Source organism: Ranitomeya imitator, chromosome 2, assembly GCF_032444005.1.
Source record: "Ranitomeya imitator isolate aRanImi1 chromosome 2, aRanImi1.pri, whole genome shotgun sequence".
Classification (NCBI taxonomy): Eukaryota; Metazoa; Chordata; class Amphibia; order Anura; family Dendrobatidae; genus Ranitomeya; species Ranitomeya imitator.
In genome coordinates, this window is record NC_091283.1 from 555,528,135 (window position 1) to 555,553,150 (window position 25,016).

Consider the following 25,016-nt stretch of genomic DNA (forward strand, 5'->3'; position numbering starts at 1 on the left):
CAACCTTTTCCTTTTGCATCCTTAGTGCTGCACAAGATGGCTCTTTCAGCTACAAACGTCTTGGGGGGGGGGGGGTTAAAGGTTCCCTTTCAACTTGCTCCAATCAGGCTTCGGCCTACACTCTGTTCCTCTGCTCCTCCTGCTGTCCCTGGGCTCTAACACCGCCAGTTGGTGCCTGGAAGTGCTGTGTGCACAGTCAACAGTCGCTCCTCTGTTATTGGGGTTCAGTAACGTCAGCTGATCCCCAGCTGTGTGTGCGGCAATACCTCCAATCTGCTCCTCCTGCTGTCCCTGGGCTCTAACACTGCCAGTTTGTGCCTGGAAGTGCTGTGTGCACAGTCAACAGTCGCTCCTCTGTTATTGGGGTTCAGTAACGTCAGCTGATCCCCAGCTGTGTGTGCGGCAATACCTCCAATCTGCTCCTCCTGCTGTCCCTGGGCTCTAACACCGCCAGTTGGTGCCTGGAAGTGCTGTGTGCACAGTCAACAGTCGCTCCTCTGTTATTGGGGTTCAGTAACGTCAGCTGATCCCCAGCTGTGTATCCGGCAACGTGTCATGCGACCGCCACGCTGGCACAACTAAAATGTAAGGGGACCTGTCCCCCCCCCCCCTAGGCGTTTGTTACTGAAAGAGCCACCATGTGCAGCACTAATACTGCACAAGGGAAAGGTCGCTCTTGAAATTATGCTCCTTGCAAACGCTGAACTACACACTCATGTAATGTGTCCCCTCACACCGTCCAACCGTCCCGGAGGTGGGACTTTCCTTTGTAATGTGACGCAGCACAGCCGTCATTGCTACCCCCTTGGCACCGTGCGCTGCCTCCTTAGCGTTGTTTGATTCCGTCATGGACCCTGCGCTGTTATGTTATCCCTTGGCCATGCACAGTTTGCGCTGCCCGTCCTCTGACATCATTTGTTGTCGTCCTGGCTGCGCCTGTGCGTCCACGCTGCCCGAAATCACACCGCGCAGTGTCGTCTAATGTGATCCCACAGTGGGCCTGGTATCCATGGCCATGCGCAGTGCATATACTAGCCTCTCACTCCCCTTCTTCACGCTTCTTCAGACTAGGCGGCGTCAGCTGATCCCTAATAGCATGCCACGGCCGTGACGCCGCACAGTCTGAAGAAGCAGGAAGGAGGTGAGTGAGAGGCGATGATATGCACTGCGCATGCCCATGGATCCCTGGCCCGCAGTGGGACTACATTAGATGACACTGCAAGGTTGGATCTCGGGCAGCTTGGACGCACAGGCACTGCCAGCCTGACACCTACATGATGTCAGAAGACGGGCACCGCTAACTGTGCATGGCCAAGGGATAACATTACAGCGCGGGCTCCGTGACAGAACCAAACAACGTTGAGGAGGTGGCGCCCGGCACCAAGGGGGTTGGAATGACGGCTGTGCTGTGTCACATTACAAAGGAAAGTCCCACTTCCGGGATGGTTTGACGGTGTGAGGGGACACATTATATGAGTGTGTACTTCAGCGTTTGCAAGGAGCATAATTTTCGGAGCCACCATTTTCCATGTGCAGTATTACTGCTGTACAAGATGGCTCTTTCAGCAACAAATGCCTGGGGGGGTGTTAAAGGTTCCCTTTCAACTTGCTCCACTGCTGGCTTCGGCCTACACTCTGCTCCTCTTTGATTCCCTGGGTTTCAACACTGTCAGTTGCCACCTGGAAGTGTTGTCTACACAGAAAAAACACTAGGTGATGTGTCAGTGGGGTTCAGCACCGCCAGCTGTTCCCCTGCTGTGTAGTCGGCAACGTGTCCAGCACAAGCCACGCTGGCACAACAGAACAAAAGCTGCCACCAGTGCAGGCTTCGGCCTACACTCTGCTCCTCTCCTCCTCCTGCTGACCCTGGGCTCAAACACCACCAGTTTCTGCCCGGAAGTGCTAGCTGCACAGAGAAAAACACCAGCCAATGTGTTAGTGGGGTTCAGCACCGCCAGCTGTTCCCCTGCTGTGTAGCCGGCAACGTGACCTGCAAACGCCACGCAGGCACATGAACTGAAATTGAAGGGAGCCTGCCCCCCACCCCCAGGTGTTTCTATGTATAATAGCCACCTTGTACAGCAGTACTGCTGCATTTGTACAAGGTGGCTGACTTTTTCTCCTTGCCCACGTTTAATTAAACACGTACTAAATGTGTCTCATTGAGACCATTCCACTGTCCCTGAGGTGTGACTTTCCTTTCTAATGATACGCAGCACCACCCTTGTTAGCGCTGCCCATCTTTTGACATCATTGGTTAGCTGGCTGCGCCTGTGCGTCTGCCCTGCTCGAAACAACGCCCCTCGGTGTCTTATTTTTTTGGACAGCGAGGGTGTGATTGATGGGCATGTGCAGTGCATATGTTTGCCTGTGTTCACTCATCTCCTTCCGCCTTCTTCAGACTGGGTGTCCTCATGGCCGCGGCAGGCGATAAGGGATCAGATGAGGCCGCCCAGTCTGAAGCAGGTGTAAGGACATGTGTGAGCGTCAAACATATTTACTGAACAAGGCCACGAATCCCAGCGACGCAGTGTGATTTTTTGAAAACACACTGTGGGTCTGGGATTCATGTCCATCGCTAACCGTAACGGCCGACATGAAATAAGGTTAGAAGACAGGAAGTGCTCACAGCGCATGGCCAAGGGATCACAATAGCGCAGACTCCTGTACAGCAAATAACAACGCTCAGGAATGTGCGCACAGCAGCTAGGTATAAATTTTGACACCTGTGCTGCATCTCCTTAAAAAGACAAGTCACGCCTCCACTACTGTTTGACAGTATAATGGGCTAAATAGTGTACGTGTTTTATTCAGCGTGTGCAAGGAGCAAATTAAATAGAGCAACCTTTTACTTGTGCAGCATTAATGCTGCACAAGGTGTGGCTCTTGTACCTTTCAACACCTGAGGGGGGGTTAAAGGTAACCTTTGAAATTGGTTCAACTAGGCTTCGGCCTACACTCTGCTCCTCTACTCCTCCTGCTGACCCTGGGCTCTAACACCGACAGTTTTTGCCCGGACATGCGATCTGCACAGAGAAAAACACCAGTCAATGTGTCAGTGGGGTTCAGCAACGCCAGCTGTTCCCCTGCTGTGTAGCTTGCATCGTGTCCAACACAAGCCACGCTGGCACAACCGACCAAAAGCTGCCACCAGTGCAGGCTTCGGCCTACACTTTTCTCCTCTCCTCCTCCTGCTGACCCTGTGCTCTAACACCGCCAGTTTTTGCCCGGACATGCGATCTGCACAGAGAAAAACACCAGTCAATGTGTCAGTGGGGTTCAGCAACGCCAGCTGTTCCCCTGCTGTGTAGCTTGCATCGTGTCCAGCACAAGCCACGCTGGCACAACCGACCAAAAGCTGCCACCAGTGCAGGCTTCGGCCTACACTTTTCTCCTCTCCTCCTCCTGCTGACCCTGGGCTCTAACACCGCCAGTTTTTGCCCGGACATGCGATCTGCACAGAGAAAAACACCAGTCAATGTGTCAGTGGGGTTCAGCAACGCCAGCTGTTCCCCTGCTGTGTAGCTTGCATCGTGTCCAGCACAAGCCACGCTGGCACAACCGACCAAAAGCTGCCACCAGTGCAGGCTTCGGCCTACACTTTTCTCCTCTACTCCTCCTGCTGACCCTGGGCTCTAACACCGCCAGTTTTTGCCCGGACATGCGAGCTGCACAGAGAAAAACACCAGTCAATGTGTCAGTGGGGTTCAGCAACGCCAGCTGTTCCCCTGCTGTGTAGCTTGCAACGTGACCTGCAAACGCCACGCAGGCACATGAACTGAAATTGAAGGGAGCCTGCCCCCCACCCCCAGGTGTTTCTATGTATAATAGCCACCTTGTACAGCAGTACTGCTGCATTTGTACAAGGTGGCTGACTTTTTCTCCTTGCCCACGTTTAATTAAACACGTACTAAATGTGTCTCATTGAGACCATTCCACTGTCCCTGAGGTGTGACTTTCCTTTCTAATGATACGCAGCACCACCCTTGTTAGCGCAGCCCGTCTTTTGACATCATTGGTTAGCTGGCTGCGCCTGTGCGTCTGCCCTGCTCGAAACAACGCCCCCTCGGTGTCTTATTTTTTTGGACAGCGAGGGTGTGATTGATGGGCATGTGCAGTGCATATGTTTGCCTGTGTTCACTCATCTCCTTCCGCCTTCTTCAGACTGGGTGTCCTCATGGCCGCGGCAGGCGATAAGGGATCAAATGAGGCCGCCCAGTCTGAAGCAGGTGTAAGGACATGTGTGAGCGTCAAACATATTTACTGAACAAGGCCACGAATCCCAGCCACGCAGTGTGATTTTTTGAAAACACACTGTGGGTCTGGGATTCATGTCCATCGCTAACCGCAACGGCCGACATGAAATGAGGTCAGAAGACAGGAAGCGCTCACAGCGCATGGCCAAGGGATCACAATAGCGCAGACTCCTGTACAGCAAATAACAACGCTCAGGAATCTGCGCACAGCAGCTAGGTGTAAATTTGTACACCTGTGCTGCATCTCCTTAAAAAGACAAGTCACGCCTCCACTACTGTTTGACAGTATAATGGGCTAAATAGTGTACGTGTTTTATTCAGCGTGTGCAAGGAGCTAAATTAAATAGAGCAACCTTTGACTTGTGCATCATTAATGCTGTTCAAGGTGTGGCTCTTGTACCTTGCAACACCTGAGGGGGGGGGGTTAAAGGTAACCTTTGAAATTGGTTCAACTAGGCTTCGGCCTACACTCTGCTCCTCTCCTCCTCCTGCTGACCCTGGGCTCAAACACCGCTAGTTTCTGCCCGGAACTGCTAGCTGCACAGAGAAAAACACCAGCCAACGTGTTAGTGGGGTTCAGCACCGCCAGCTGTTCCCCTGCTGTGTAGCTGGCAACGTGTCCTGCAAACGCCACGCAGGCACATGAACTGAAATTGAAGGGAGCCTGCCCCCCACCCCCCCAGGTGTTTCTATGTATAACAGCCACCTTGTACAGCAGTACTGCTGCATTTGTACAAGGTGGCTGACTTTTTCTGCACACGTGGAACTCAACAAGTACAAAATGTGTCTCATTACAGACCATTACAATGTCCCTCAGGTGTGACTTTCCTTTTTAATGACACGCAGCACCCCCATTGTTAGCGCTGCCCGTCTTCTAACATCATTGGTTGGCTGGCTGTGCCTGTGCGTCCCCCCTGCCCGACACAACGCCTCCCGTTGTCTCATATATTTTGACTGCGAGGGTGTGATTGATGGGCACGAGCAGTGCATATGTTCCCCTGTCTTCACTCCCCTCCTTCCGCCTTCTTCTGACTGTGCGGCCTCATGGCCGCGGCATGCGATAAGGGATCAGCTGAGGCCGCCCAGTCTGAAGCAGGTGTAAGGACATGTGTGAGCGGCGAACATATTTACTGCACAAGGCCACGAATCCCAGCACCGCAGTGTGACTTTAGGAAAAGCCACTGTGGGTCTGGGATTTATGGCCATCGTTAACCGCACCGGCCAACATGAAATGAGGTCATGAGACGGCCTGCACTAACAGGGTATTGCCAAGGGATAACACAAGAGCGCAGTTTCCTGTACTGCAAATAACAACGGTAAGGAATCTGCGCCCAGCACCTAGGTGTAAATTTGTACACCTGTGCTGCGTCTCCTTAAAAAGACTAGTCACGCCTCCACTACTGTTTGACAGTATAATGGGCTAAATAGTGTACGTGTTTTATTCAGCGTGTGCAAGGAGCAAAATTAAATAGAGCAACCTTTGACTTGTGCATCATTAATGCTGTTCAAGGTGTGGCTCTTGTACCTTGCAACACCTGAGGGGGGGGGGTTAAAGGTAACCTTTGAAACTGGTTCAACTAGGCTTCGGCCTACACTCTGCTCCTCTCCTCCTCCTGCTGACCCTGGGCTCAAACACCGCTAGTTTCTGCCCGGAACAGCTAGCTGCACAGAGAAAAACACCAGTCAATGTGTTAGTGGGGTTCAGCACCGCCAGCTGTTCCCCTGCTGTGTAGTTGGCATCGTGTCCAGCACAAGCCACGCTGGCACAACCGACCAAAAGCTGCCACCAGTGCAGGCTTTGGCCTACACTCTGCTCCTCTCCTCCTCCTGCTGACCCTGGGCTAAAACACCGCTAGTTTCTGCCCGGAACTGCTAGCTGCACAGAGAAAAACACCAGTCAATGTGTTAGTGGGGTTCAGCAACGCCAGCTGTTCCCCTGCTGTGTAGTCGGCATCGTGTCCAGCACAAGCCACGCTGGCACAACTGACCAAAAGCTGCCACCAGTGCAGGCTTCGGCCTACACTTTGCTCCTCTCCTCCTCCTGCTGACCCTGGGCTCAAACACCGCCAGTTTCTGCCCGGACATGCTAGCTGCACAGAGAAAAACACCAGCCAACGTGTTAGTGGGGTTCAGCACCGCCAGCTGTTCCCCTGCTGTGTAGCTGGCAACGTGTCCTGCAAACGCCACGCAGGCACATGAACTGAAATTGAAGGGAGCCTGCCCCCCACCCCCCCAGGTGTTTCTATGTATAACAGCCACCTTGTACAGCAGTACTGCTGCATTTGTACAAGGTGGCTGACTTTTTCTCCTTGCACACGTGGAACTCAACAAGTACAAAATGTGTCTCATTGCAGACCATTACAATGTCCCTGAGGTGTGACTTTCCTTTTTAATGACACGCAGCACCCCCATTGTTAGCGCTGCCCGTCTTCTGACATCATTGGTTGGCTGGCTGTGCATGTGCGTCCCCCCTGCCCGACACAACGCCCCCCGTTGTCTCATATATTTTGACTGCGAGGGTGTGATTGATGGGCACGAGCAGTGCATATGTTCCCCTGTCTTCACTCCCCTCCTTCCGCCTTCTTCTGACTGTGCGGCCTCATGGCCGCGGCATGCGATAAGGGATCAGCTGAGGCCGCCCAGTCTGAAGCAGGTGTAAGGACATGTGTGAGCGGCGAACATATTTACTGCACAAGGCCACGAATCCCAGCACAGCAGTGTGACTTTAGGAAAAGCCACTGTGGGTCTGGGATTTATGGCCATCGTTAACCGCACCGGCCAACATGAAATGAGGTCATGAGACGGCCTGCACTAACAGGGTATTGCCAAGGGATAACACAAGAGCGCAGTTTCCTGTACTGCAAATAACAACGGTAAGGAATCTGCGCCCAGCACCTAGGTGTAAATTTGTACACCTGTGCTGCGTCTCCTTAAAAAGACTAGTCACGCCTCCACTACTGTTTGACAGTATAATGGGCTAAATAGTGTACGTGTTTTATTCAGCGTGTGCAAGGAGCAAAATTAAATAGAGCAACCTTTGACTTGTGCATCATTAATGCTGTTCAAGGTGTGGCTCTTGTACCTTGCAACACCTGAGGGGGGGGGTTAAAGGTAACCTTTGAAATTGGTTCAACTAGGCTTCGGCCTACACTCTGCTCCTCTCCTCCTCCTGCTGACCCTGGGCTCAAACACCGCTAGTTTCTGCCCGGAACTGCTAGCTGCACAGAGAAAAACACCAGTCAATGTGTTAGTGGGGTTCAGCAACGCCAGCTGTTCCCCTGCTGTGTAGTCGGCATCGTGTCCAGCACAAGCCACGCTGGCACAACTGACCAAAAGCTGCCACCAGTGCAGGCTTCGGCCTACACTTTGCTCCTCTCCTCCTCCTGCTGACCCTGGGCTCAAACACCGCCAGTTTCTGCCCGGACATGCTAGCTGCACAGAGAAAAACACCAGCCAATGTGTTACTGGGGTTCAGCACCGCCAGCTGTTCCCCTGCTGTGTAGTCGGCATCGTGTCCAGCACAAGCCACGCTGGCACAACTGACCAAAAGCTGCCACCAGTGCAGGCTTCGGCCTACACTTTGCTCCTCTCCTCCTCCTGCTGACCCTGGGCTCAAACACCGCCAGTTTCTGCCCGGAAGTGCTAGCTGCACAGAGAAAAACACCAGCCAATGTGTTAGTGGGGTTCAGCACCGCCAGCTGTTCCCCTGCTGTGTAGCCGGCAACGTGTCCTGCAAACGCCACGCAGGCACATGAACTGAAATTGAAGGGAGCCTGCCCCCCACCCCCAGGTGTTTCTATGTATAACAGCCACCTTGTACAGCAGTACTGCTGCATTTGTACAAGGTGGCTGACTTTTTGTCCTTGCCCACGTGGAACTCAACACGTACAAAATGTGTCTCATTGAGACCATTCCACTGTCCCTGAGGTGTGACTTTCCTTTCTAATGATACGCAGCACCCCCCTTGGTAGCGCTTCCCGTCTTCTGACATCATTGGTTGGCTTGTTGCGCCTGTGCGTCCGCCCTGCCTGAAACAATGCTCCTCGTTGTCTTACTTATTTTGACTGCGAGGGTGTGATTGATGGGCACGAGCAGTGCATATCTTCACCTGTCTTAACTCATCTCCTTGCGCCTTCTTCAGACTGTGCAGCCTCATGGCCGCGGCATGCGAGAAGGGATCAGCAGAGGCCGCCCAATCTGAAGCAGGTGTAAGGACGTGTGTGAGCGGCCAAAATATTTACTGCTCAAGGCGACGAATCACAGCACCGCAGTGTGACTTTATGAAAAGGCACTGTGGGTCTGGGATTTATGGCCATCGTTAACCGCACCGGCCAACATGAAATGAGGTCATAAGACGGGCAGCTCTAACAGGGCATTGCCAAGGGATAACACAAGAGCGCAGACTCCTGTACAGCAAATAACTACGCTCAGGAAGCTGCGCCAAGCACCAAGGCGTTATTTGGGACACCTGTGCTGCGTCTCCTTAAAAAGCCAAGTCACGCATCCACTACAGTTTGACTGTAGAATGGGCTAAATTGTGTACGTCTTTCATTCAGCGTGTGCAAGTAGACAAATTAATAGAGCAACCTTTCACTTGTGCAGCATTAATACTGCACAAGGTGTGTCTCTTGAACTTTGTAACACCTGAGGGGGGGTTAAAGGTTTCCTTTGAAATTGGTTCAAATAGGCTTCGGCCTACACTCTGCTCCTCTCCTCCTCCTTCTGCTTCAACACGGGCTCTAACATCGCTAGATTTTGCCCGCAAGTGCTAGCTGCACAGAGAAAAACACACGCCATTGTGTTAGTGGGGTTCAGCAACGCCAGCTGTTCCCCCACTGTGTAGCCGGCAAAGTGTCCTGCAAACGCAACGCAGACACAAAGCTGCCTCCAGTGCAGGCTTCGGCCTACACTCTGCTCCCCCTGCTTACCCTTTGCTCCAACACCGCTAGTTGGGGCTCTAGGAAGACAATCTTTAATAGGCAACGCATCTGGGTTCCATCACCGCCAGCTGGTTCTCGGCAGTGTTCTTGTCACAGGTACTCCCTCGTGCCAAGCCTGGTTTCAGCACCGTTAGCTGTTTCCGGGTTGTGTCAAGCTCACTGAGACGCCTATGCTTGCCCCGTCGTGTTGCGGTCGGGTTAGCCAACTCCAGGGTGCCTCCAGTTTAGGAGCTTCCTATGTGGGCTGCGTGAACTGGTAGTCAAGGCTGGTTCTGTAGTGCCAGTAGGCCCAGCTCCCCCTGTAGGACTGTTGGGGTTCGGTAACTGCGGCTGCCTCGCGGCCTAGCTGTTCTCTCCTCTCCTGTGGACCTTGGGGTCCACCACCTGGTTCCAGCACCGTCAGCTGGTTCCGGGCCGAGCCTTTGGCTTAGGTGCCTCCTCCTGGGTATCCGAGTTCCGCCAACGTCAGGCGGTCCTTGGTAGTGCTTTTAAGCGCGGGCACCAACAGCTTAGTAACCGGGTTCCAGCACCGCCAGCTGGTCCTCGGTGCCATTGGCTCTTGCACACTGGGGCAACGCATCTGGGTTCCAGCACCACCAGCTGGTTCTCGGCAGTGTTCTTGTCACAGGTACTCCCTCGTGCCAAGCCTGGTTTCAGCACCGTCAGCTGTTTCCGGGTTGTGTCAAGCTCACTGAGACGCCTATGCTTGCCCCGTCGTGTTGCGGTCGGGTTAGCCAACTCCAGGGTGCCTCCAGTTTAGGAGCTTCCTATGTGGGCTGCGTGAACTGGTAGTCAAGGCTGGTTCTGTAGTGCCAGTAGGCCCAGCTCCCCCTGTAGGACTGTTGGGGTTCGGTAACTGCGGCTGCCTCGCGGCCTAGCTGTTCTCTCCTCTCCTGTGGACCTTGGAGTCCACCACCTGGTTCCAGCACCGTCAGCTGGTTCCGGGCCGAGCCTTTGGCTTAGGTGCCTCCTCCTGGGTATCCGAGTTCCGCCAACGTCAGGCGGTCCTTGGTAGTGCTTTTAAGCGCGGGCACCAACAGCTTAGTAACCGGGTTCCAGCACCGCCAGCTGGTCCTCGGTGCCATTGGCTCTTGCACACTGGGGCAACGCATCTGGGTTCCAGCACCGCCAGCTGGTTCTCGGCAGTGTTCTTGTCACAGGTACTCCCTCGTGCCAAGCCTGGTTTCAGCACCGTCAGCTGTTTCCGGGTTGTGTCAAGCTCACTGAGACGCCTATGCTTGCCCCGTCGTGTTGCGGTTGGGTTAGCCAACTCCAGGGTGCCTCCAGTTTAGGAGCTTCCTATGTGGGCTGCGTGAACTGGTAGTCAAGGCTGGTTCTGTAGTGCCAGTTGGCCCAGCTCCCCCTGTAGGACTGTTGGGGTTCGGTAACTGCGGCTGCCTCGCGGCCTAGCTGTTCTCTCCTCTCCTGTGGACCTTGGGGTCCACCACCTGGTTCCAGCACTGTCAGCTGGTTCCGGGCCGAGCCTTTGGCTTAGGTGCCTCCTCCTGGGTATCCGAGTTCCGCCAAAGCCAGGCGGTCCTTGGTAGTGCTTTTAAGCGCGGGCACCAACAGCTTAGTAACCGGGTTCCAGCACCGCCAGCTGGTCCTCGGTGCCATTGGCTCTTGCACACTAAGGCAACGCATCTGGGTTCCAGCACCGCCAGCTGGTTCTCGGCAGTGTTCTTGTCACAGGTACTCCCTCGTGCCAAGCCTGGTTTCAGCACCGTCAGCTGTTTCCGGGTTGTGTCAAGCTCACTGAGACGCCTATGCTTGCCCCGTCGTGTTGCGGTCGGGTTAGCCAACTCCAGGGTGCCTCCAGTTTAGGAGCTTCCTATGTGGGCTGCGTGAACTGGTAGTCAAGGCTGGTTCTGTAGTGCCAGTAGGCCCAGCTCCCCCTGTAGGACTGTTGGGGTTCGGTAACTGCGGCTGCCTCGCGGCCTAGCTGTTCTCTCCTCTCCTGTGGACCTTGGGGTCCACCACCTGGTTCCAGCACCGTCAGCTGGTTCCGGGCCGAGCCTTTGGCTTAGGTGCCTCCTCCTGGGTATCCGAGTTCCGCCAACGTCAGGCGGTCCTTGGTAGTGATTTTAAGCGCGGGCACCAACAGCTTAGTAACCGGGTTCCAGCACCGCCAGCTGGTCCTCGGTGCCATTGGCTCTTGCACACTGGGGCAACGCATCTGGGTTCCAGCACCGCCAGCTGGTTCTCGGCAGTGTTCTTGTCACAGGTACTCCCTCATGCCAAGCCTGGTTTCAGCACCGTCAGCTGTTTCCGGGTTGTGTCAAGTTCACTGAGACGCCTATGCTTTCCCCGTCGTGTTGCGGTCGGGTTAGCCAACTCCAGGGTGCCTCCAGTTTAGGAGCTTCCTATGTGGGCTGCGTGAACTGGTAGTCAAGGCTGGTTCTGTAGTGCCAGTAGGCCCAGCTCCCCCTGTAGGACTGTTGGGGTTCGGTAACTGCGGCTGCCTCGCGGCCTAGCTGTTCTCTCCTCTCCTGTGGGCCTTCGGGTCCACCACCTGGTTCCAGCACCGTCAGCTGGTTCTCGGCAGTATCTTTTGCTCTTGTACCTTCTGCTCCCCATCCTGGTTCCAGTACCGTCAGCTGGTTCCGGGCAGAGCCTTTGGCTTAGGTGCCTCCTTCTGGGTATCCAAGTTCCACCAACGTCAGGTGGTCCTTGGTAGTGCTTTCAGGCACGGGTACCTCCTGCTTATTAACCGGGTTCCAGTAACGTCAGCTGGTCCTCGGTAGTTCCATTGGCTCTTGGACCTTCGGCTACCCATCCGGGTTCCAGTACCGTCAGCTGGTTCTCGGCAGTGTCTTTTGCTCTTGTACCTTCTGCTCCCCATCCTGGTTCCAGTAACGTCAGCTGGTTCCGGGCAGAGCCTTTGGCTTAGGTGCCTCCTTCTGGGTATCCAAGTTCCGCCAACGCCAGGCGGTCCTTGGTAGTGCTTTTTAGCACGGGTACCTCCTGCTTAGTAACCGGGTTCCAGTAACGTCAGCTGGTCCTCGGTAGTTCCATAGGCTCTTGAACCTTCGGGTAGCCATCCGAGTTCCAGTTCCATCAGCTGGTTCTTGGCATTTTCTCAGCCTTCTTGTACCTTCTGCTACATTTCCAAGTTTAAGACCCTAAAGTCGACGACCCGGAAGACCACCCCGATGACGACGACCCGGAAGACCACCCCGATGACGACGACGACGGCGGCGGAGACGACGACGGCGGAGACGACGACGGCTGTTGTGAGTTCTGTTTTTGGGCTCCCTCTGGTGGTTGCTGATGGTACTGGGTGACTTGTCTTTCCTGGGTTTCTGGGTTCCACCTGTTCCATCAGCATGTGGGAGTTTCCTATTTAACCTGGCTTTGCTGGCATTTCCTCGCCGGTTATCAATGTATCCAGTGTGTCTTGTTACCTCTGCTCCCTGCTCCTAGAACCTTCTGGTCAAGCTAAGTTTGGATTTTCCTGTTTTGGTGTTTTGCTTTATTTGGTTTTTAGTCCAGCCTGCAGATATGTGATTCTTGCTGCTGGTTGCTCTAGTGGGCTGAAATTGCTCCTCATGTACCATGAGTTGGCACATGAGTTCAAGTAATTTCAGGATGGGTTTTTGAAGGGTTTTTCGCTGACCGCGCAGTTCACTTTTGTATCCTCTGCTATCTAGCTTTAGCGGGCCTCATTTTGCTGAAACTGTTTTCATACTGCGTATGTGCTTTCCTCTCATTTCACCGTCAGTATATGTGGGGGGCTGCTATTTCTGTGGGGGATTTCTCTGGAGGCAAGAGAGGTCTGTGTTTCTTCTAATAGGGGAAGTTAGATCTTCGGCTGGAGCGAGACGTCTAGGATCATCGTAGGCACGTTCCCCGGCTACTTTTATTTGTGTGTTAGGTTCAGGGTCGCGGTCAGCTCAGGTTCCATCGCCCTAGAGCTTGTTTGTATCTGTGCTTGTCCTTTAGTGATCCCCTGCCATTGGGATCATGACAGTATAACCGGCCCACAAAGTGTTAATTGTATTGGCTGAAGTAGGAGGATAAGTAGTCTGAGGAAGTTTTTTTTTTTTTTCTTTCTCTTTCCCTCAGAGTTTGCTGCCTAGCCTTATTGCAGCCTGGCTACTTCCTCCTCCTCTTAATCTTTGAATGGCTTTGATCCCAGCTGTTTATCATGGACGTCCAGAGTTTGGCTTCCAGCCTGAATAATCTTGCCACTAAGGTTCAAAATATACAGGATTTTGTTGTACATGCTCCTATGTCTGAACCTAGAATTCCTGTCCCAGAGTTTTTTTCTGGAGATAGATCTCGTTTTCTGAATTTTAGGAACAATTGCAAGTTGTTTCTTTCTTTGAAATCTCGCTCCTCTGGAGACCCTGCTCAGCAAGTCAAGATAATTATATCTTTCCTGCGGGGTGACCCTCAGGATTGGGCATTTGCATTGGCACCAGGGGACCCTGCGTTGCTTAATGCGGATGCGTTTTTTCTGGCATTGGGTTTGCTCTATGAGGAACCTAACCAAGAGATTCAGGCTGAAAAAGCTTTGTTGGCCCTCTCTCAGGGGCAAGATGAAGCAGAAATTTATTGTCAAAAATTTCGGAAGTGGTCGGTACTTACTCAGTGGAATGAGTGCGCTCTGGCTGCAAAGTTTAGAGATGGCCTTTCTGAGGCCATTAAAGATGTTATGGTGGGGTTCCCTGCGCCTGCTGGTCTGAATGAGTCTATGACTATGGCTGTTCAGATTGATCGGCGTTTACGGGAGCGCAAACCTGTGCATCATTTGGCGGTGTCGTCTGAACCGTCACCTGAGATAATGCAATGTGATAGAATTCAGTCCAGAAGTGAACGGCAAAAGTATAGGCGGAAAAAAGGGTTGTGCTTTTATTGTGGTGATTCAGCTCATGTTATATCAGCATGCTCTAAACGCACAAAAAAGGTTGATAAGTCTGTTGCCATTAGTACTCTACAGTCTAAGTTCATTCTGTCTGTGACTCTGATTTGTTCATTATCATCCATTTCCGTCGATGCCTATGTGGATTCAGGCGCTGCCCTGAGTCTTATGGATTGGTCATTTGCCAATCGCTGTGGGTTTAGTCTGGAGCCTCTGGAAGTCCCTATTCCTTTGAAGGGAATTGACTCTACACCTTTGGCTATGAATAAACCTCAGTACTGGACACAAGTGACCATGCGTATGACTCCCGTTCATCAGGAGGTGATTCGCTTCCTGGTACTGTATAATTTGCATGATGTCCTAGTACTTGGTCTGCCATGGTTACAAACTCATAATCCAGTCCTTGACTGGAAATCAATGTCTGTGTTAAGCTGGGGTTGTCAGGGGGTTCATGATGATGCACCTCCAATTTCTATCGCTTCATCTACTCCTTCTGAGATTCCTGTGTTTTTGTCTGACTATCGGGATGTTTTTGAGGAGCCTAAGCTCAGTTCGCTTCCTCCTCACAGGGATTGCGATTGTGCTATAAATTTAATTCCAGGCAGTAAATTTCATAAAGGTCGTTTGTTCAATCTGTCAGTGCCAGAGCATACTGCTATGCGGGATTATGTTAAGGAGTCCTTGGAAAAGGGACATATCCGTCCATCTTTGTCCCCTTTGGGAGCAGGTTTTTTTTTCGTGGCCAAAAAAGATGGTTCCTTGAGGCCTTGTATAGATTATCGTCTTTTGAATAAGATTACCGTAAAATATCAGTATCCTTTGCCATTGTTGACTGATTTGTTTGCTCGCATTAAGGGGGCTAAATGGTTCACTAAGATTGATCTTCGGGGTGCGTATAATCTTATACGAATAAAGCAAGGTGATGAGTGGAAAACCGCATTTAATACGCCTGAGGGCCATTTTGAGTATTTGGTAATGCCTTTTGGACTTTCTAATGCTCCTTCAGTCTTCCAGTCCTTTATGCACGATATTTTCCGTGAATATCTGGATAAATTTATGATTGTGTATTTGGATGATATTTTGGTTTTTTCTGATGACTGGGAGTCTCATGTTCAGCAGGTCAGGAAGGTGTTTCAGGTCCTGCGGGCCAATTCCTTGTTTGTAAAAGGCTCAAAGTGTCTCTTTGGAGTCCAGAAGATTTCTTTCTTGGGGTATATTTTTTCCCCTTCTACTATTGAGATGGATCCCGTCAAGGTTCAGGCTATTTGTGACTGGACGCAGCCTACATCTCTTAAGAGTCTACAGAAGTTCTTGGGCTTTGCTAATTTCTATCGTCGTTTTATAACTAATTTTTCTAGTGTTGTTAAGCCTTTGACGGATTTGACTAAGAAGGGTGCTGATGTTGCTAATTGGTCTCCTGCGGCTGTGGAGGCCTTTCAGGAACTTAAGCGCCGGTTTTCTTCTGCTCCTGTGTTGCGTCAGCCTGATGTTTCGCTCCCTTTTCAGGTTGAGGTTGATGCTTCCGAGATTGGAGCGGGGGCGGTTTTGTCACAGAGAAGCTCCGATGGCTCAGTGATGAAGCCATGCGCTTTTTTTCTAGAAAGTTTTCGCCGGCTGAGCGGAATTATGATGTTGGTAATCGGGAACTTTTGGCCATGAAGTGGGCATTTGAGGAGTGGCGTCATTGGCTAGAGGGTGCTAGACATCGTGTGGTGGTCTTGACTGATCACAAAAATTTGATTTACCTTGAGTCTGCCAGGCGTCTCAATCCTAGACAGGCTCGTTGGTCACTGTTTTTCTCTCGTTTCAATTTTGTGGTTTCATACCTGCCAGGTTCAAAGAATGTGAAGGCGGATGCTCTTTCTAGGAGTTTTGTGCCTGACTCCCTTGGAAATTCTGAGCCCTCTGGTATCCTTAGGGATGGGGTGATTTTGTCTGCTGTCTTCCCAGACTTGCGACGTGCTTTGCAGGAGTTTCAGGCGGGTAAACCTGATCGTTGTCCGCCTGAGAGACTGTTTGTTCCGGATAATTGGACCAGTAGAGTCATCTCCGAGGTCCATTCTTCTGCGTTGGCAGGTCATCCTGGAATATTTGGTACTAGAGACTTGGTGGCCAGGTCTTTTTGGTGGCCTTCCTTGTCGAGGGATGTGCGTTCTTTTGTGCAGTCTTGTGAGGTTTGTGCTCGGGCTAAGCCTTGCTGTTCTCGGGCCAGTGGATTGTTGTCACCTTTGCCTATCCCGAAGAGGCCTTGGACGCACATTTCCATGGACTTTATTTCGGATCTCCCTGTCTCTCAAAAAATGTCCGTCATCTGGGTTGTGTGTGATCGCTTTTCTAAAATGGTTCATCTGGTACCCTTGCCTAAGTTGCCTTCCTCCTCTGAGTTGGTCCCTCTATTTTTTCAGAATGTGGTTCGTTTGCATGGGATTCCTGAGAACATCGTTTCTGACAGGGGATCCCAGTTTGTGTCTAGATTTTGGCGGACGTTCTGTGCTAAGATGGGCATTGATTTGTCCTTTTCGTCTGCATTCCATCCTCAGACGAATGGCCAGACTGAACGAACTAATCAGACCTTGGAAACTTATTTAAGGTGTTTTGTTTCTGCTGATCAGGATGACTGGGTTACCTTTTTGCCGCTGGCCGAGTTTTCCCTTAATAATCGGGCTAGTTCTGCTACCTTGGTTTCTCCTTTCTTTTGTAATTCGGGGGTTTCATCCTCGTTTTTCCTCTGGTCAGGTGGAACCTTCTGATTGTCCTGGAGTGGACATGGTGGTGGATAGGTTGCATCGGATTTGGAGTCATGTGGTGGACAATTTGAAGTTGTCCCAGGAGAAGGCTCAGCAGTTTGCTAATCGCCGTCGCCGCGTGGGTCCTCGACTTCTTGTTGGTGACTTGGTGTGGTTGTCTTCTCGTTTTGTTCCTATGAAGGTCTCTTCTCCTAAGTTCAAGCCTCGGTTCATCGGTCCCTATAGGATCTTGGAAATTCTTAACCCTGTGTCGTTTCGTTTGGATCTCCCGGCATCGTTTGCTATTCATAATGTGTTTCATCGGTCGTTGTTGCGGAAGTATGAGGTACCTGTTGTTCCTTCGCTTGAGCCTCCTGCTCCAGTGCTGGTGGAGGGAGAATTGGAGTATGTTGTGGAGAAGATCTTGGATTCTCGTGTTTCCAGACGGAAACTCCAGTATTTGGTCAAGTGGAAGGGTTATGGTCAGGAGGATAATTCTTGGGTGGTTGCCTCGGATGTTCATGCTGATGATTTGGTTCGCGCTTTTCATAGGGCTCATCCTGGTCGCCCTGGTGGTTCTCGTGAGGGTTCGGTGACCCCTCCTCAAGGGGGGGTACTGTTGTGAGTTCTGTTTTTGGGCTCCCTCTGGTGGTTGCTGATGGTACTGGGTGACTTGTGTTTCCTGGGTTTCTGGGTTCCACCTGTTCCATCAGCATATGGGAGTTTCCTATTTAACCTGGCTTTGCTGGCATTTCCTCGCCGGTTATCAATGTATCCAGTGTGTCTTGTTACCTCTGCTCCCTGCTCCTAGAACCTTCTGGTCAAGCTAAGTTTGGATTTTCCTGTTTTGGTGTTTTGCTTTATTTGGTTTTTAGTCCAGCCTGCAGATATGTGATTCTTGCTGCTGGTTGCTCTAGTGGGCTGAAATTGCTCCTCATGTACCATGAGTTGGCACATGAGTTCAAGTAATTTCAGGATGGGTTTTTGAAGGGTTTTTCGCTGACCGCGCAGTTCACTTTTGTATCCTCTGCTATCTAGCTTTAGCGGGCCTCATTTTGCTGAAACTGTTTTCATACTGCGTATGTGCTTTCCTCTCATTTCACCGTCATTATATGTGGGGGGCTGCTATTTCTGTGGGGGATTTCTCTGGAGGCAAGAGAGGTCTGTGTTTCTTCTAATAGGGGAAGTTAGATCTTCGGCTGGAGCGAGACGTCTAGGATCATCGTAGGCACGTTCTCCGGCTACTTTTATTTGTGTGTTAGGTTCAGGGTCGCGGTCAGCTCAGGTTCCATCGCCCTAGAGCTTGTTTGTATCTGTGCTTGTCCTTTAGTGATCCCCTGCCATTGGGATCATGACAGACGGCGGAGACGACGACGGCGGAGACGACGACGGCGGAGATGACGACACTGAAGACGACGACCCTGGAGACGACGACATGGAAGACCGAGAAGCAGAAGAACAAGAGGCTGCAGAACAAAGAGCAGAAGAACATTAAGCATAAGACTTAATATCAGAGCAAAAGATATTATCTAAATTATATGCAGAAGAAGACTAAGCAGTGTATGGGGGTGAGTCCGTTCCTCCTCGTGGTGCCCCTGGATAAAGCCTGATGCTGCAGGCCAAACTGAACGCGGACAAATGTAACTTTTGTGACTGGCAGAACGGAAGGTGTAATCTTCCAACTTTTATAGATAACAACTACGGGAATGCCTGTCACAAATGAGAATATGATGAAGAAGTAGAATAGGAAGAATAATAACAGTGGAATAAAAAGAATATGTAGAATAGGAAGAATAATAATAGTTGAATAAAATGAATATGAAGAATGTAATAAAAAAAAAATAAATAGGTAGAAGATGAAGAAGAAGATGAATAAGGTGAAGAAGAAATTGATGTCAAAGATGCTGATGATGATGAAGATGAAAGTGTGGGAAAAGTAAAAAAAAAAAAAGAAAAAAAAGAAGGGGAAGGGCGTGGAATAGTGAAACATCAATATCTGACAAAATAAAAAAAAATTTACATAGTCAATATCTTTTTCACTCCGAACGTCTTTAAAAAAAAAAAATTCATGCTATTCTATTTGATTGGGCTAAACCTCATTGCCTTTAATGTCTCCGCCACCTCCCACAATACATCCTACATTATTCTTAGTTGTTTTCCTTGATGTAGAATGAACCTACAAGGAAAGAAAGGGTTTATTTTAATTCCGATATTTTGGTCCCATTGACTTGCATTGGGATCGGGTATCGGTATCGGCGATATCCGATATTTTTTGAATATCGGCCGATCCCAACCGATACCGATACTTTCCGATATCGGAAGGTATCGCTCAACACTAATGAAGAGGAATATGCCTCTTTATGAATCAGGCATGTCTGACTTCAGTACACCCCTACATCAAGACCAGTATGAACAATACCAGCCTTGATGTAACAGGCCCAAAAATTCTTGCATCATTGCTGCAGTTCTGGGTTATATTTGTAGTTGCTGGTTGTGCTCCTACAGTTACAAGGTACGTATGTAAGTAACACAAAGACATTTTGGACAATTGTATGCTTCTAGATTTGTTAGAACTATTTTGGGCAGGCCCTTTCCAGCATGACTGCATCCCAATGTACACAATGTACAGTGGAAAAGTTTGGACACACCTTCTCATTTAAAGATTTTTCTGTATTTTCATGACTATGAAAATTGTACATTCACATTGAAGGCATCAAAGCTATGAATTAACACATGTGGAATTATATACTTTACAAAAAAGTGTGAAACGACTGAAATTTTGTCTTATATCCTAGGTTCTTCAAAGTAGCCACCGAGTATAATTTCAGTTGTTTCACACTTTTTTGTTAAGTATATAATTCCACATGTGGTAATTCATAGTTTTGATGCCTTCAGTGTGAATGTACAATTTTCATAGTCATGAAAATACAGAAAAATCTTTAAATGAGAAGGTGTGTCCAAACTTTTGGTCTGTGCTGTATATAAGAGCATGGTTGGGTGAGATTATTGTATAAGATTTCCCTTCTCTGGAACTAAGGGTCTTAGGCCATGTTCACACAGTGCGTTTTTTACTGCGGAACCGCCGCGATTTTGCCGATGCGGCTCCACAGCTGTTTTCCATGCAGGGTACAGTACACTGTACCCTATGGAAAACAGGAACCACTGTGCACATGATGCAGGAATTAACTAAAAAAGCCGCGCTGAATAGCTGCGGTAAAAAAGAAGTACCATGTCACTTCTTTTTGCGGAACTGCAGCGGTTCTGCACCCATAGACCTCCATTGTGAGGTCAAACCCGCAGTAAAACCCGCAGATGAAAAAAATATCTGCGGGTTTTCTGCGGTTTGTGGTGCAGAACCGCTGCAGTGTGGTTGCCCCCCCGTGCCCCAATCCCACCCCCCCATGCTCCGATGCCACCCCCCGTGCTCCGACGGCCCCCCGTGCCCTCATCTCCCCCCCTTATACTTACCCGGCCTCCCGGTGTCCGTCCGTCCGTCTTCTCCCTGGGCGCCGCCATCTTCCAAAATGGCGGGCGCATGCGCAGTGCACCCACCGAATATGCCGGCCGGCAGATTCGTTCCAAAGTGCATTTTGATCACTAAGATATAACCTATCTCAGTGATCAAAATAAAAAAAATAGTAAATGACCCCCCCCCCCCCTTTGTCACCCCCATAGGTAGGGACAATAAAAAAATAAAGAATTTTTTTTTTTTCCACTAAGGTTAGAATAGGCGTAGGGTTAGGGTTAGGGGTAGGGTTAGGGGTAGGGTTAGGGGTAGGGTTAGGGTTAGGGGTAGGGGTAGGGGTAGGGTTAGGGGTAGGGTTAGGGGTAGGGTTAGGGTTAGGGGTAGGGGTAGGGTTAGGGTATTTTCAGCCATTTTAACCCTAAAAAACTTCCTAGAAAACACAGACTCTGCATAGAAAACTGCATAAAAAAACGCACTAAAAAACGCATAAGAAACGCACCAAAAACGCACCAAAAAAAGGACCTGCGTTTTCTGCCAAGAGCTGCGGTTTTTAGTGCAGAAAAAACAGCAGGGAAATCAGGAACGTGTGAACATGGCCTTAGGCCAACCCTTGAAAATCAATCACTGTAGTTCCTAAACACTTCGACACTTCCACTTTCCAAAAATATCACTCACAGGTGATCATGGAATATTTAGGAGGCGATAAATGTCCTGAACTGACTTGTTACAGTGGTGGCGTCTTATTACAGGACTAAGCTCAAATTCTGTGAACTCTTTAGAACGAGCCATTCTTTGAAGAATGTTTATAAAGGCAGACTGCATGGCAAGGAGCTGTATTTTATATATTGGGGGCAATGGCACTGAATTAAAAAACCTGAATTCAATGATTAAGAGAGGTGTCCCAATATTTTTGTCCACATAGCGTGCCTCCTGGACACTATACTATTTTTGTTAACGTTATTTTTGTTAAAACAGCTTATTCGTATGTGGTTTTTATTATAAAAATAAACTGTTTGCCAAACTTACAAAATTGCTACACTTTGCATTCAGTTATCCTCAAATACTGTCGATATTTTGACATAAAGATTCCAGCCAAAGGCCTTAGGAGTGAAATTACATTTAAGGTTGATTAACATTGGGATTGAACAATATACATCATTCAGATTCAGACTTTATTAAGACTAGAAATAATAGCTAGTAATTGTATGAAGAGCATTCATGTTTGTACCTGGTTGGTTATGAACAGTTCCTGCATCAATTTTAAATGTTCCAAGACGTGTACCCAAAAATGGAATTTTCTTGGCATGAACAACCTTCAAAGAAAAAACATTGTTTCATAGTTACGCCACAAAAAAACAAATATATATTACCCTGAATTCTTATTTTACTAAATAATGGCAGAAATAACTACAGGGTGGGCCATGTATATGGATACACCTAAATAGAATGGGAATAGTTGTTGATATCAACTTCCTGTTTGTGGCACATTAGTATATGGGAGGGGGGAAACTTTTCAAGATGGGTGGTGACCATGGCGGCTATTTTGAAGTTGGCCATTTTGGATGCAAATTTATTTTTTCCAAAGGGAAGAGGGTCATGTGACACATCAAAATTATTGAGAATTTCACAAGAAAAACGATGGTGTGCTTGGTTTTAACGTAACTTTATTTTTTCATGACTTATTTACAAGTTACTCTTTGCTTACAGCCATTGACATGTCGCAGAGCTTAACACGTGAGGAGCAGATAGAAATTGTGTTGATGTCTGGTGAATGCAGTACCCGGGTCATTGAAGCAGATTTCAATGCAAGACACCCAATGCAAGAAAACTGTCACCATTCTCATTTTAATTAGGTGTATCCATATAAATGGCCCACCCAAAAAAGTTTGCCTCATCACTGAACATAATGTTCTGTTTAAACTGAGGGTCCTGTTCAAATTTTTGTTTTGCCCATTCAGCAAATTCAGTGCGCCGATCTGGCATCAGTCAAACATCCCTTCGGCGGATATTAGCTACTCACAAATGGCACCCTTCCAAAATCCAGCTGCTGCAACATCTCAACGAGGATGACCCAGATCGGTGCGCTGAATTTGCAGAATGGGCAAAGCAAAAGTTTGAACAGGACCCTCAGTTTTCACAAGCATTATGTTCAGTGGTGAGGCAAACTTTTTTGGGTGGGCCATTTATATGGATACACCTAAATAACATGGGAATGGTGACAGTTTTCTTGCGTAGGGTGTCTTGCATTGAAATCTGCTCCAATGATCCGGGTACCGCGTTCACCAGACATCAACATAATTTCTATCCGCTCCTCACGTGTTAACCTCTGCAACATGTCAATGGCTGTAAACAAAGAGTAACTTGCAAATAACTCATGAAAGAATAACGTTACATTAAAACCAAGCACACCATTGTTTTTCTTGTGAAATTCTCAATAAGTTTGATGTGTCACATGACCCTGTTCTCATTGGAAAAAATAAAGTTGGATCCAAAATGGCTGACTTTAAAAGGCCGCCATGGTCACCACCTGTCTTGAAAAGTTTTCCCCATCCCATATACTAATGTGCCACAAACAGGAAGTTGATATCACCAACCATTCTCATTTTATTTAAGTCTATCCATATACATGGCCCACCCTGTACAACTGATGTTGTTGCGTAAAAAAATGGCTCCTGGAATACTTTGAAGAAATGGCTGTACCACTGGTTCCACAATTGAATTAATGTATCACCGAGCTGGTAGCATACTTGGAATGAAAACTACAAGAGTCCAGCTACCGTATATTATGTCGCCCCAGCCGTAATTCCAGGAGTAGGATTCATGTGATGTAATTAGTGTGATCTCCAGACCATTCTCCTGCTATCATTGCATCCAAGACAAAAGTGAGACTCATCTCTGAAGAGGATTGGCATTCACTCCAGTCTGCTGTTTTGCTTTAGCCTTTGAGAGCTGTCACCTTTAGCAGGACATCTGGCTTGTAGGCCAATGTCATGCAAATGTCTTCTGATAGTTTGTGTAGACACTGTTTGATTCTTGGTATGGACTGTCCAGTGTTACTTGCACCATCGATTGTATTAATGGTGGAACCAGTAGTACGACCATTTCTCTAAAGTATCCTTGGAGCCATTTGTCAACATGATAACACTAGGCAGAATGTTGTTTTTGCTACTGTGAGCAGCCTGCATGGCTTAAATGTGCTACCATGGCCTGCAGCATCTCTGGACTTGTCTCCCACTGAGCACATTTGGTACGTTATTGATCAGCAGTTGCAAAGAGAGCAGCCAGCAGTGGATCTTGACTATTTACGTGCCCAAGAGCATTCACCATGGTAGAATATTTCTCAGACAGACTTTAATGACCTTATAGATACCACGCCAAGCTGTGCATGTATATTTCTGCATGTGTCGTTCATACGTAATACTGTGTAAATTGTGATGTGTTGAAAATTTTGGTTCATTTGCATATCATTAACATGTCTATTAACATTCACTATTCTGTGATTTCTATAATTCTATGCTTTTTCCTTCTTGGTGTTAGCGTTAAATATTGAGGAGCACGTATATTCTGCATACAGAATACGGTATGTATGTGTGTGCACTTAATCTTGAACATTTACTTTAAGAAAAATTGATTACCGTATTTAAATTTACAGAACTGCAAGTTTAATATGAATCAATTGTCTAATGGATAAATATGCATTAGTTAAGAAATACTTACAGATATCTCTATCAGTTTGTCAAACACAAGCTCACGTGGCTCCAGGAATTCATACAGAAAATACTAGTGGAAACAAACCCAAAATATTAAGAATTATAAAGCTCCGTTAAAAGTTTAAGAATAGCAAGCTTTTCAATTAGTAGTAGAGATAAGCAAGTTATTGGGCTTCCTCCAATCAGCAACTTTTCCTTCCTTTACATTTTAGACTCAAATGTCTTACATGGTGACGTATTGATCTTTTCATATGCAAAATGGTTTTTTTGTTTCACATTTTTCTCATATCTTAATTATTACCGTACATATGTGCATTTAGCCTTATTGTAATACTAAATAGAATTATTTTAGTCAAGTATTTGATTTTAGTCATTGCCTATTGATATAATAAGGTTCTTAACACCCATGTGTTTCAATTAGGCTTTAATAACATCCATATGCATTTTTACTCCTTCTGCATCTCTCACTAAATGATGCCGCATCTTTCACAGGGATACCATGACAGAGTGGGGTCAGACAATCGCAGCGTCTGGTGACACATACACCTGCAGTAGTTAGAACAGTTTTACCGATCTATTAGCAGTTTTGGCTTTCTTTGCTCGGGTGCTGCAAGGCTAAGCTGCTTTGTTGAACTCCTGCCTTGGGTTGTATCAGCTGATCTGAGTTTGTTACTCCCAGCATGTATAAGAACCCTCATCCTTGCTTCTCACCTTGTAAATGATAGTTCTTATAGTCTGGTTTGGTGTTGGAGGAGAAGTTAGTGTTTGCAGCAGGCGTGTTTGGAGATTTGTTCTGGAGATTGCTGTTTGGAGTTGGTTTATGCTTATCCTAATCCTCAACTATTTTATTTCTCCAAGTTCTCTCTCCCCTGTGTTTGTCTTTATTGTTTTGTGAGTGTTTTTGTGTGATTGTAGTTTTTATTTATCCCTGTCTGTCTTCCCTTGTCTGCATGGTTAGTGTAATCATATATATTTCAGCCTCACCCCTAAGTGGGGGAGGAAATAGATAAGGTTTAAGTTAGGAGGATAGCAAGGTAGGTGGCCCTGGCGTCTC

General features: G+C 48.6%; 1 protein-coding gene across 1 annotated transcript in view; it reads right to left on the reverse strand.

Annotated features, from left to right (window-relative positions):
• Nucleotides 1-25,016, reverse strand: part of LOC138664937 (fer-1-like protein 4) — a 355,430-nt gene that overhangs the window by 198,324 nt on the left and 132,090 nt on the right. Inside the window, exons 10-11 of the mRNA XM_069751990.1 lie at nucleotides 23,970-24,032; nucleotides 21,481-21,565 (exon numbers count right to left, since the gene is read on the reverse strand). Coding sequence (XP_069608091.1) covers nucleotides 21,481-21,565; nucleotides 23,970-24,032 — 148 coding nt within the window. The remainder of the gene's footprint in view (nucleotides 1-21,480; nucleotides 21,566-23,969; nucleotides 24,033-25,016) is intronic.